At 44.7% G+C, this 13,254-nt stretch overlaps 1 protein-coding gene and 1 long non-coding RNA gene across 2 annotated transcripts in view; both read right to left on the bottom strand.

The window, feature by feature from the left end:
- Positions 1-13,254, bottom strand: part of LOC309337183 — a 642,870-nt gene that overhangs the window by 53,897 nt on the left and 575,719 nt on the right. The gene's annotated exons all lie outside the window — the stretch shown is intronic.
- Positions 1-13,254, bottom strand: part of CNTNAP5 (contactin associated protein family member 5) — a 305,914-nt gene that overhangs the window by 44,606 nt on the left and 248,054 nt on the right. Inside the window, exon 14 of the mRNA XM_081852594.1 lies at positions 5,134-5,290. Within this exon, the coding sequence (XP_081708720.1) occupies positions 5,134-5,290 (157 nt within the window). The remainder of the gene's footprint in view (positions 1-5,133; positions 5,291-13,254) is intronic.

The following is a 13,254-nucleotide window of genomic DNA, read 5'->3' on the forward strand; positions in this document are numbered from 1 at the left end:
CTGGAAGTGGCCCAAAAATGGGGCAGAATGGGGTGGAATGGGGCAAGGCTTATGTACACTCCACCAATGTGCTCAGGGATCAGGAATGGAACCTTCATGCAGAATGGTCACCGCTTGTACTTCAGTGGTGTTACACAATTGCTCTGTAACTCCACACCTTGAACTGTTGAAACCAATTTAATGTAATGTCCAAACACCTGCACCAGCTGAAACTCACAAATGGTTTTCAAACATTGCCAAAGAGGATCCATTTCAATCATAATTATGTGTGATACCTTTCAGTGATGATTCTGTGTGATAACATATCCACATATAGTAAATGGCAACCCTTGTTGTAGGGTAGATGGCCAACTCATGTCCCACAATTCTGACCTTTGAATTGTGCTTCCCCATGCTGTATGGTAGAACTGGTGCTCAGAATTACTTGGTTCCAGCATCCAGCTAAATATTTGTATGCTGGAAAGCATCAGTGAACCTGTGTTGTGCATTCCAGATCGGGAGAAGGAAAATGCACATCCTTCTGTTGTTGTTTTTTTAATGACACAACATAAAATAAAGTAATTCATTCAACAAATGAATTACTAAATATTTGACCACAACTCAGAAGGAGGGAGAGTGGAGCTTCTGTTTGAGTTTGCTACATTTGGGGGGAACAAGCTGGGGTTATCTACATTTTAAAAAATGGTGGAGAAGAAAACTTTCAAGAATTATATTTTTAAAAACAACGAAATATCCAAAATGCCATCACCATCGTGGCCTATGATATGAGTGGCAGGATACACACACACACACACACACACACACACACTCCATAGCAATGAACACTCAATCTGGTATATGTATCACACTTTACCAAGTATGAGGAACACATATACCTGAAACAGAGGTGCAACCTTGAGTTAACATGTGAAGATCATGGTGAGGAAATGAGAAACAAACTGGAATTTATTATGCAATAAAATATTTATGTGAAAAGGCCCTTAGAGGACATTATACTCCTTAATGCTATCCCATATAATTTGATGTTAGCATGTCTCTCATCTGGCATTTAGATAAGATCTACAAAGTTTTAAACTGCACATGGAACTCTAATGAGAGTTCAACACCCATTCAACTATTTTAAGTACCTGGGAAGTCAGAAGAAAACAAAGTAGGTTGTTACAGTGCACATGAAATTTGTGTATTAATTAATCAGATGGAAGTCCCCAGTGCTAGGTTTGGGACAGACTAAGGAGCGGTGGAGGGAAAAAAGCCAAAATTATAGCAATGCAAACAGATAGTTTTAGAAAGCAGAAGCCTTTCTACTTTATTCTGTGATATTTGCATGTGTATCAAAGACTTTATAACTCAAGGTAGCATACCTGCTGTTCCATTCTCCTGTCCCTTACTAGTCGTAGACCTGCTTTGTTTCAGCAAGGTTAAAGTATCATGTGCTTTCAGACAGCACCTTGTCCATGCACACCCAGAACTATGCACAACATCCAATGGTAAGGAAATTAACTAGTCTATCTGGACTGAACTCATTACATGTCTCAAATGTGACCTATTATTTCAGATTTGCATTTAGCAGCTGAATAAGCAACAACAGAGTTATTAAATGACAAGTAAGAAGTTGGACAGCATCCTTACAGAACTATTTTTTCCCCCTTCTATGTTGATATTCAGAAAAGCTCATTCTCTGCATTCCAAGTTCCTGCAGTATTATAAACTGGTCATGTCTCTAGATGTGATATTCACAGTCTCTCCCCTCCTGCCCAACAGATGGTAGGGTAGTGGTGTCATTAAATATAATTTCATCCCTTATGGTACCCCTATTGGTATATCTTCTCCTTTTGCATTAATGAAACCTCTAGTGGGTAGCTAGGCTCAGTGGCATAGGTATTTAATGAAATTTGTGATAGATACAGTACACTTGGAAAATATGTACTATCAGCAGATGTCTGCAGCTATGTAAATGGGAAACAAGCCAATAAAACAAATCCTGAAAGTTTGAGACTAGCACACTATAGATGATTAAAAATGCAATGGAAGATAGCTTAATGAGATTCTTCCATGCACCCTGTAGCCATGCAAGCTTCTGAAAGTTCAACAAGCATTATAGTAAACAGGATGCTATAGTTAATAATGTAATAACTGTGGTGTTAGAAGGTTAATAACATCAAGGTCAGGCTTATCTAGAAAGCTCAATAATCCCAAATAGTGGCTAGCATGTTATCCTCCATATATTGGTTGACTTAAACTCCCATCAGCCCTGGCCAGCACAGATTATCAGAGTTGGAGTTCAGTCACACTGGTGATTCACAGGTTGCCCATTCCTATTCTAGCCCAAGACCCTCTTTTATCTGACAGAAGGGAACACAAAAACACTAAAAGGTCCATCAGTGCAGGTTGGTATAACAATACAATTGCTGCTTATTTACTTTGTTACCCACCTAGTGTCCTGATCAGAAACAGCCCTACCAGTAGTGGAATGCATTCTAATAAAATAGTAGTAATTCTGAACATCAATTTTATCATACTAGGCAAGCCCAATTCAAAGGACATGTGATTGTGACAAAAGCAGGACATGAGCCTGGGCTGTCACTTGACTTCCAGAGTGACAAGGGGTCCTTTGCAAACATATGGCCAAACAAGATATGTTAGTAACTGAGTGATTGTTTTATGCAATTAAATTCCAGATGCTGGACCTCCTGAAGTAGCTGAGTGGGAAAGCCTTGCATGCAGAAGGTCCCATGTTCCATCCCTGGCATCCCTCCAGATAGGACTAGAAGTGAGCCTGTCTGAAACTCTAGAGAGAAATTGTCATTGTAGACCATACTGAGTTAGATGAACCAATGAATGGTCAGAATCAGGGCTTAGCCATACTTCCATTTGTCCCACCACTCTTCCCCGGGAAAACTCAATTTTTACCGCTGAATTGGAGCAAACCTCAATCAGCTTTTCTCCGGATTGGTGTCTGCTCTGATTTAGCGCTACATGGTGGGTTTTCTGGGGAGAAGTGGCAGGGGGGAAAACCGCTCAGGCCCATGCCTAGAAAGGATGGCGCAAGTGGAAAATCACTCAGACCCGTGCTTTCTAGGCACAGAACAAGCACCCATTTGGACGATCCCTCTGTATAACACCACTTCCTGCATACATCTCTTCCTAGATCAGAACCATGTTATGGGGAGGGAGCTTTAACATTTTGCCTCCACTACATTTCTGATCTGGATCTCTCTCCCCTGTGCACCTATTGCTGCTTATCTACACAGGAGAGAAGCTTGTATTGGTGCCAACAGTGGGTATGCTTTGAGAGTTTGTTGTCTTGCAAGGCTGGCTTCACATGTATATGCATGCCTCAAATCCTCTGAGACACCACAGGGATTTCTGTGATGCACTTTCCATCTAGGAGTACTCTTGTTGATTTCTGTCTCAAACAATGTTAAAGAAAGGGAAAAGGTGAACCAGTCTTGTTCACTGCTCATCTTTGGATATCCATTTATGCCTACTCTCTGTTTCCTGTTTCTATACCAGTCTCTGATCCATAAGAGGACCTCTCCTCTTAATCCATGTATGCTAAGTTTACTCAGGAGCCCTTGGTGAGGTACATTGTCAAAAGCTTTTTGAAAGTTTAAGTACACAATGTCAATTGGATCACCTCTATCAGTATGCTGGTCTCAAAAGACTCTAATAGGGTAGTGAGAGAAGATATGCCTTTGTACAAGTCATTCTGCTTCAGGAAGACTTGTTAATTAAACTTTTAACCATGCTTTCCACCACTGCAACACTGAGCTCATTCCCTTATAAAGGAAGGAATCCTGCCAAGGTGGCTTGAGGAATTCAATTTCTGTGCATTCTGATGCATATTGACCTGATAAACACCTGCCAGACTAAGGTGCAGATCAAATTGCAATTATCTCTTGGATTTTGTAAGCAAATGTGTTCATTAGAATAAAATATATTTAAAAACACATACATGGGGATATATTCTTGTGCAGATTTTTTAATAAAATATTTCAGACTAATGTGGAAGCCAGACAGAATAGACATATGCAAAACTGACACTGATTGATATAGTTGGCAAATTATACCAGTGCAGCATAAATCTGTGGTGAATTAAAAAGTGGGGATATTGCAGAAATAGACAATGAACAAAGCACCACAGTCAAAATTATTTGTGATATAGAACAACTTCTATGGTAGAAGAAAGGGATAGATAGTAGCTATTCTATATCACAAATAATTTTTACTGTGGGGTTTTTTTATTCATTTTCCAGTTCTACAAAATCTATTTCCCCCCAACTTTACAATTTTCTTACTACATTATAATTTTTCTGTAGTATAGGTCAGGTGTCAAAACTGAAGAATTTTTATTCTTCAAAGTGTAACAATTTGAAGATGGGAGAGTTCCTACATGTTATGTGCTGTTTTTCAGCTTTCTTCCCTTCCAAAAATTCCAAACCAAATACTGTATAAATTATTTAACTGAAGTTAATGTGCAGAAACTTATACTTATACTTTGTGGAACTGCTTTGCTCATTTATATATTTACTGCAGACAGGTGCACGAAACCAGAATAATAATAATAATTGAAATGAAATGAAATGAAAATGCATTCATACAGTATATACACAAGGGTCATTCCCACACATGGAGCTCTTCATTCAATTCAGTGAAGGAGACCAATCTGCATTTCAGGCAGAAGAGCTGGCAAACCCAAAGGTATATACTTTCCCCAGAAGGTGTTGGTGTTCAGGTCTTGGCTTGCCTCTGGGGGTAGAAATTCTACATAGTTTGGGAATGCCCATCAAGAATGCCGTATATGCCTTTGTAGTCCTAGTTTGATGCAAGAGTGGTAAAAAAAAGTGCTCTTGGTCAACCTTCTGGAAATTAACTGATATAGAGCTGGATGCAGACTAAAAAAATACTGTACTGAAACCTTAGGCCATAAAATTGTATACAACTCTCTCTGAAGGTCTTCTGGGTTAGTACCAGCACTGCAATTTCAAATCAATCACAATGGAGACCCCAAAATGGGAAGCTCAGAATCCACCCTCTTTTATTCCTACTAAACTTGCACAACCCTTTTCATAAGTTTACGCATTAATTTATTCACTTCTGTTTTATTGGTGTAGGGCAAATCTCCATAGTTACCATTCGTCCTTATCTGCATCACAGTTACAGAAGTATCTCAGATCCAGGCAGCTTTCCTCCAGTCCACATGCACAGCGCTGGGCTCCAGGAGGAGACCCTCCCCAGTAAGGATGCTTCTCGTTGGCTCGACCAACCCACCAAACAAATGGCATTCCATCTGGGGAAACAAAAAGAGCAGAACTGCCATAAGAAATCTGCAGTCAGAGAAATCTGTAGTCAGAGAAATCTGAATCGAAAAAAGATGTAAGAAGTTCTTGTTCTTGCTACAGCTGGGATGGGATATCATTCTGCATCTGATTTAAAATAAACATTGGAAATCTGAAGGTCAGCATATTGAATCCAATGTTTCAAATTTACATATTCAGCCATACCTAATATGTTTTTGTACATCCTGATCTTAGCTAAGAGAGTGGTGATTTCAAAGCATCCCATGTTTTAAAATATATTTAAATGAATGATATCACCAAACTACAGTGGAACCTCGGGTTACATACCATCCTACTTATGAATGCTTCGGGTAACGAGCTCCACTAACCCGGAAGTAAATGCCCCTTTGTTGCGACCTTTGCCCCAGGATGCAAGCGGAAGTTGTGCACTGGTGGCACGGCAGCAGCAGGAGGCCCCATTTGCAAAAGTGCACCTCATATTAAGAACGGTTTCGGCTTAGGAATGGACCTCCGGAACGAATTAAGTTCGTAACTGGAGGTACCACTGTATTCTCTAAAATGGGAAAGTTACTTGTTGTATCACAGAGGTATATAAAACCATTTAGTTCCCAGAACAATTTGAGGAAGTGCCAAAAACAGGCATGGCAAACGTGGTGCTCTACAGGTGTGGTCGGACTCCAACTCCCATCAGCCAACATGTCCAATGGCCAGGTTGGAAGTACCATGTTGGCTAAATTCTGGTCTACAGGAGATGCAAATATTTGTAAGGGTAGAGTTTCCAATCAAACACTGCATTTTTAGAAACCTATATAAAAAAAGAATAACTGCACATTCATTATGCACATTAACAGAAAGCCAAAGTGGCAACCCAGTCAGATGGGTGGCATCTAGAAAAATAAAGTTGCTGTTATTAGTAGTGTAAAGTTCCGCCAGGCTTCCTTAAATATGCTGGCAACTGATGGAAGTGGGTAGAAGGAAAGTTTGAAAGTAACTGCAGGACTTCTTTTGAGACTTCATTTTGGTAAGGCTAAGTTTCAATGTTGACTATGGCCAATTCTAAATTGTGTAGGGTGCCTATGTTAGTACAACTGGCTCCCTGCATCAGATGTTTGCTCTCCAACGTGTGGGGCTGCCATGGACAGTGCTATGACAAACAGATCAGACCTAGAGGCTCCGTCCCTCATTGAGTGAGCAGCATAAATATTACCAGATCTACTTGTGTATCTATGCACACATCTATACAATGTGTTGTGTTAAACACATGTTCACAGAGCTCCAAATATGAGGATCTTTATTTGAAATATTTTGCACACTAGACACAATTGCAATGGTCATGAATACTATTAGAATAATAGAATTGGAAAGTTGGAAAGGACCCCAAGGGTCATTTAGTCCAACCCCATGCAATACAGGGATCTCCTTTCTTGAAACACCTGTATTACATTTTGGAGACATTTAGCAATGGCCAATAAATACCAATATAAACTTGCTTGATTTTAACTTGACTAACATAGAATAAAAAATGGCTTCTACAGCTTACGCTGCCAACACATGAATATAAAATAATACAATCAGTGCTTTTTCCCCTTAAAAAATGTTTAGGGGTGCTCTCATTTTCCTACTCATATTGAAATACAGTCCCTCGATGAGGTCAAACTTAGATTTATAAAATATTTAGGGGTATGTGTCCCCCTGTGTTTCCCCAGAAAAAAAATCACTGAATACAATTATTAGTTGTACATTACACAGCCCCATGTTGCCCGGAGTATGCACAGTTCCTAGAAGAGATATAGACATAGGCAGAGATATACCTTATACGGAGTTTTGCGACAAACTTTGCAGAATGAAAATAAGACTAAATAAATCAGGAAAGGTAAATAGCTGGAGTTTGGGCCTTGGGGGACTGTAGGTGAGTGAGATCCATGAAATAAAAATGGCAGAAAGAAACCCAAAGCCGTTGAATGAAAGTTTTCCAAAGATTAACATTTCGAAATAGAACTTTCTAATCTCTACTCCTCAATTCATTTATCAGCTATAAATGTAGCTAGGTATTGATATCTGAAAAATAAAAGAACTGGCATGCAAAAATGATTTGAATTTTATGCAGGCTAGCTTCTAGTCTATTGAAAATGTTAGCAAGAGCTAATTGCATTATATGTATTCATAACAACATTTTTAAAATAATAATAAAAAACATGAAACATGAAACGAGGTTAATTACTAATTGCAGTGGACTAATTAAGAGAAGCTTCAGCAAACCGCTCAGTCAGGTTTGCATTGCCCACTGCTTTCCCACAGATCCTATTGCTTTCAAATTTCAGTATTGCAAACAATGAAACAAAGAGAGAAGAATGACTATCAGGTCATCACAAATTAGGAAACAAGGGCTTTGCCTAATGCCCAATGGTACTCATTATAAAAACAGAAAAGACGACAATATGAATTCCCCTAGCATATATCTTTCAGTTTTGCATTTTTCGAACTTGTGAATACAAGTTGGAATATTAATGTGTATTACTGTCAACACGTTCTTTTAAAATTATTGTTGCATACAATTATAGCACACAGAGAGAGAGATGATGGTATGCAAGTGGATGGCAAACTATGATGATAATAATAATAATAATAATAATAATAATAATAATAATAATAATAATTTATTATTTGTACCCCGCCCATCTGGCTGGGTTTCCCCAGCCACTCTGGGCGGCTTCCAACAGAGATAAAAAATACACTAAAATGTCACATATTAAAAACTTCCCTGAACAGGGCTGCCTTCAGATGTCTTCTGAATGTCAGGTAGTTGTCCATCGCCTTGACATCCGATGGGAGGGCATTCCACAGGGCGGGCGCCACCACCGAGAAGGCCCTCTGCCTGGTTCCCTGCAACTTGGCCTCTCGCAGTGAGGGAACCGCCAGAAGGCCCTCGGAGCTGGACCTCAGTGTCCGGGCAGAACGATGGGGGAGGAGACGCTCCTTCAGATATACTGGACCGAGGCCATTTAGGGCTTTAAAGGTCAGCACCAACACTTTGAATTGTGCTCGGAAACGTACTGGGAGCCAATGTAGGTCTTTCAAGACCGGTGTTATATGGTCTCGGCGGCCGCTCCCAGTCACCAGTCTAGCTGCCGCATTCTGTATTAGTTGTAGTTTCCGGGTCACCTTCAAAGGTAGCCCCACGTAGAGCGCATTGCAGTAGTCCAAGTGGGAGATAACCAGAGCATGTACCACTCTGGCGAGACAGTCCGCAGGCAGATAGGGTCTCAGCCTACGTACCAGATGGAGCTGGTAAACAGCTGCCCTGGATACAGATTTGACCTGTGCCTCCATGGACAGCTGTGAGTCCAAAATGACTCCCAGGCTGCGCACCTGGTCCTTCAGGGGCACAGTTACCCCATTCAGGACCAGGGAATCCTCCACACCTGCCCGCCTCCTGTCCCCCAAAAACAGTACTTCTGTCTTGTCAGGATTCAACCTCAATCTGTTAGCCGCCATCCATCCTCCAACCGCTTCCAGACACTCACACAGGACCTTTACCGCCTTCACTGGTTCTGATTTAAAAGAGAGGTAGAGCTGGGTATCATCTGCATACTGATGAACACCCAGCCCAAACCTCCTGATGATCCCTCCCAGCGGCTGCATGTAGATGTTGAAAAGCATGGGGGAGAGGACAGAACCCTGAGGCACCCCACAAGTGAGCGGCCAGGGGTCTGAACACTCATCCCCCACCACCACTTTCTGAACACGGCCCAGGAGGAAGGAGCGGAACCACTGTATGACAGTGCCCCCAGCTCCCAGCCCCTCAAGACGGTCCAGAAGGATGTCATGGTCGATGGTATCAAACGCCGCTGAGAGATCCAGCAGAACTAGGAAACAGCTCTCACCTTTGTCCCTAGCCCGCCGGAGATCATCAACCAGTGCGACCAAGGCAGTTTCAGTCCCATGATGAGGCCTGAATCCCGACTGGAAGGGATCCAAATGGTCCGCTTCTTCCAGGCGTGCCTGGAGTTGTTCAGCAACCACTTGCTCAATCACCTTGCCCAAGAATGGGAGGTTTGAGACTGGGCGATAATTGGCCATCGTGGCCGCATCTAAAGATGGTTTTTTAAGAAGCGGTTTAATAACCGCCTCTTTCAGCGGGTCTGGGAAGGCTCCCTCATGGAGGGAAGCATTCACCACCCCACGAAGCCCATCGCCCAGTCCTTCCCGGCTAGCTTTTATAAGCCAGGATGGGCAAGGATCCAGGAGACAGGTGGTTGGCTTCACTCGTCCAAGCAGCCTGTCCACATCCTCGGAGGTAACAGATTGAAATTGATCCCACACAACTTGACCAGACAGGACTCTAGCACTCTCCCGCCCCGGCCCTGCTCCCACGGTGGAGTCTACTTCTTCCCGAATCTGAGCGATTTTATCTGCAAAAAAATTTGCAAAATCATTGCAGGAGAACATGTGGCCCGTACTGGGCCCCGATGTTACAGGTGGTTCCGCTAAATTGCGAACCACCTGAAAGAGTCTCCTGCTGCTGTTTTCTGCAGATGCAATAGAGGCGGTGAAGAAAGTCTTCTTCGCCGTCGCTATCGCCACTTGGTAGGCTCGACGTTGAGCTCTAACCCGTGTCCGGTCAGATTCAGAATGAGTTATCCGCCACCAGCGCTCTAGCCGTCTCAACGATTGTTTCATTGCCCTCAGATCCGTGGAAAACCACGGGGCTGTCCGGGCTCCATGCAATCGGAGAGGGCGCTTCGGAGCCAAACAGTCAATAGCCCTGGTTAACTCCACATTCCAGCGGGCCACCAGGGAATCGGCTGAAAGGCCATCAACATGGGATAAAGCATCCCCAACCACTCTCTGGAAACCATTTGGATCCATTAAGTGGCGGGGGCGGACCATCCGAATCGGTCCCACCTTCCTGCAGAGGGGATGGGTCGCGGAGAAGTCCAGTTGCACCAGGAAGTGATCTGACCATGGCACTTCTTTCGTTTCGCTTTTACTTAGTGTCAGATCACCAACATCCGTAGAGGTAAACACCAGGTCCAAGGCATGTCCGTGGCTATGGGTTGGGCCAGACTTATTCAGGGACAGCCCCATGGAGGCCATGCTTTCCACGAAGTCCCGAGCGGCCCCTTGTAAGGTCGTGTCGGCATGGATGTTAAAATCCCCTAGGACGACCAAGCTAGGTGTCTCCAGGAGAACATCCGCCACGACCTGAAGCAGCTCGGGCAGGGAATCCTTGGTGCAGCGGGGAGGTCGGTACACCAAAAGGAATCCTGTACTGCCCCTATTGCCCAACTTCCAGAACATGCACTCAGAAAACTGGGTCTTCCCAATAGGACGCCTGGTGCAAACTAATGACTTCCTAAAAATCACTGCAACCCCCCCTCCCCGCCCACATGACCTGGGTTGCTGTGCGTAAGAGAAACCTGGTGGACAAGCAGCGGCAAGGACAGGCCCATCTGCTTCATCCAACCAAGTCTCTGTTACACATGCCAGGTCAAGTCCTCCATCCATGATCAAGTCATGGATGGCAGTGGTCTTATGAATCATTGACCTGGCATTGCACAGCAACACTTTCAGGTCATGTGGGTATCCCTTGCTGATTCTAGTATTCATCCGGTCAGGACCAGACCCAGAGGCAGGGATAGTCCTCAGACAACGACTAAACCTGCCTCCTCTGTAATGACATGGTCTGGTCTTAGCGTAACTCCTCCTCCTACCCGTGATCACTGAGATCGGTTGTCCCAGTGCATTCCCCCCTGTGAAGCATATCCCAGCCATTTTGTGGGCTGGGGCCCATTCCCCGGCAGCCCTGACCCCTCCCCTTAAGAACAAAATAACCCCTTTAAGAAACAAACAAACAAAAAAAAAAAACACAAATAAGACAATATAAACAAAAAACCATAAAAATTACAAAAATTACAAAAACATAAAATCAAACAAATTCCCAGGCCCAATAAACATCCACCGCACCCCCCCCCCACATACAAAAAATTCAAAATAAAAATTTTAAAACATTTTAAAAGCATTCTGCACCCCTCCGGCAGTAACAGCAACTGTTCTAGTGAGGCCCGTCAGGCCCTGACCCAGGCCAGATGGTGAGTGGCAGGAAGGAGCAGGACCCCATACACTCACACAGGAGAGTCCTCCCGGGCAGCAGAGTCCAGCAGTCCTTTATGAGGCTTCAGGCCCCGCCCCAGGCCAGATGGTGAGTGGCAGGAAGGAGCAGGGCCCTCAGACACTCACACGCAGGAGAGTCCTCCTGGGCAGCAGAGTCCAGCAGTCCTTTATGAAGCTTCAGGCCCCGCCCCAGGCCAGATGGTGAGTGGCAGGAAGGAGCAGGGCCCTCAGACACTCACACGCAGGAGAGTCCTCCCGGGCAGCAGAGTCCAGCAGTCCTTGTGAGGCCCCAGGCCCCGCCCCAGGCCAGATGGTGAGTGGCAGGAAGGAGCAGGGCCCTCAGACACTCACATACAGGAGAGTCTTCCCGGGCAGCAGAGTCCAGCAGTCCTTGTGAGGCTTCAGGCCCCGCCCCAGGCCAGATGGTGAGTGGCAGGAAGGAGCAGGGCCCTCAGACACTCACACGCAGGAGAGTCCTCCCGGGCAGCAGAGTCCAGCAGTCCTTTATGAGGCTTCAGGCCCCGCCCCAGGCCAGATGGTGAGTGGCAGGAAGGAGCAGGGCCCTCAGACACTCACATACAGGAGAGTCTTCCCGGGCAGCAGAGTCCAGCAGTCCTTGTGAGGCTTCAGGCCCCGCCCCAGGCCAGATGGTGAGTGGCAGGAAGGAGCAGGGCCCTCAGACACTCACACGCAGGAGAGTCCTCCCGGGCAGCAGAGTCCAGCAGTCCTTGTGAGGCTTCAGGCCCCGCCCCAGGCCAGATGGTGAGTGGCAGGAAGGAGCAGGGCCCTCAGACACTCACATGCAGGAGAGTCCTCCCGGGCAGCAGAGTCCAGCAGTCCTTGTGAGGCTTCAGGCCCCGCCCCAGGCCAGATGGTGAGTGGCAGGAAGGAGCAGGGCCCTCAGACACTCACACGCAGGAGAGTCCTCCCGGGCAGCAGAGTCCAGCAGTCCTTTATGAGGCTTCAGGCCCCGCCCCAGGCCAGATGGTGAGTGGCAGGAAGGAGCAGGGCCCTCAGACACTCACACGCAGGAGAGTCCTCCTGGGCAGCAGAGTCCAGCAGTCCTTTATGAGGCTTCAGGCCCCGCCCCAGGCCAGATGGTGAGTGGCAGGAGGTGAGTGGTGATACCTTCCTATCCCTTTCCATGCTGGAAACCAATCATCCAGCTAGCAGGGGTGCGCATCAGAGTAAGAAGAATCTTACTCTGGAGCAAAATGGGAAACCTCAGAGGTATTTTGGGCTTGGCAGAGGCAAAGTGGAATCTCTATGAGATGGTAAAATTCAGAGGGAGGAACCCTGAAGTGTTCCATGGCACCTCATCAATCCAGACATACACAGGCACAGGCACACATACAAAATGCTGCAGAAAAGCAGTTGCTGAAAGTGAATGTATTGTGTTTAAGCTTACTATAACACCAGAATAGAATAATGAGGGAAGGGAGAGCAGACACCAGTGTGGGGAAAAGGTATAGAGGGAGAGGTCTTTTGTGACAGATCAGTACATTGTGAAATCAAAGGCAATTTTACTGACTAGTGCTCTCCAATCCCAGTGCTTTCAGGAAGGGAATAGCTTTGCAAGAGCAAATCTTATGTCTCTAAGTTTATGGATGATGTCAGGATGGGAATGAAGAAGGTTGAGAGGAAGAGTTCCTCTGTGACTAATCAGAAGGAATTGTTTTACTCAAAAAGTAAACCCATTATTTCTTCTCACCACAAAATAATATTTAAAGGAATAATAATAATAATAATAATAATAATAATAATAATAATAATAATAAAATTTATTTCCCCCTAACCACTCTGGGCGGCTCCCAACAGAATATAAAAAACACGATAAAAC

This window comes from Podarcis erhardii, assembly GCF_964252035.2.
Source record: "Podarcis erhardii genome assembly, chromosome: 1".
In the NCBI taxonomy this organism is placed as follows: Eukaryota; Metazoa; Chordata; class Lepidosauria; order Squamata; family Lacertidae; genus Podarcis; species Podarcis erhardii.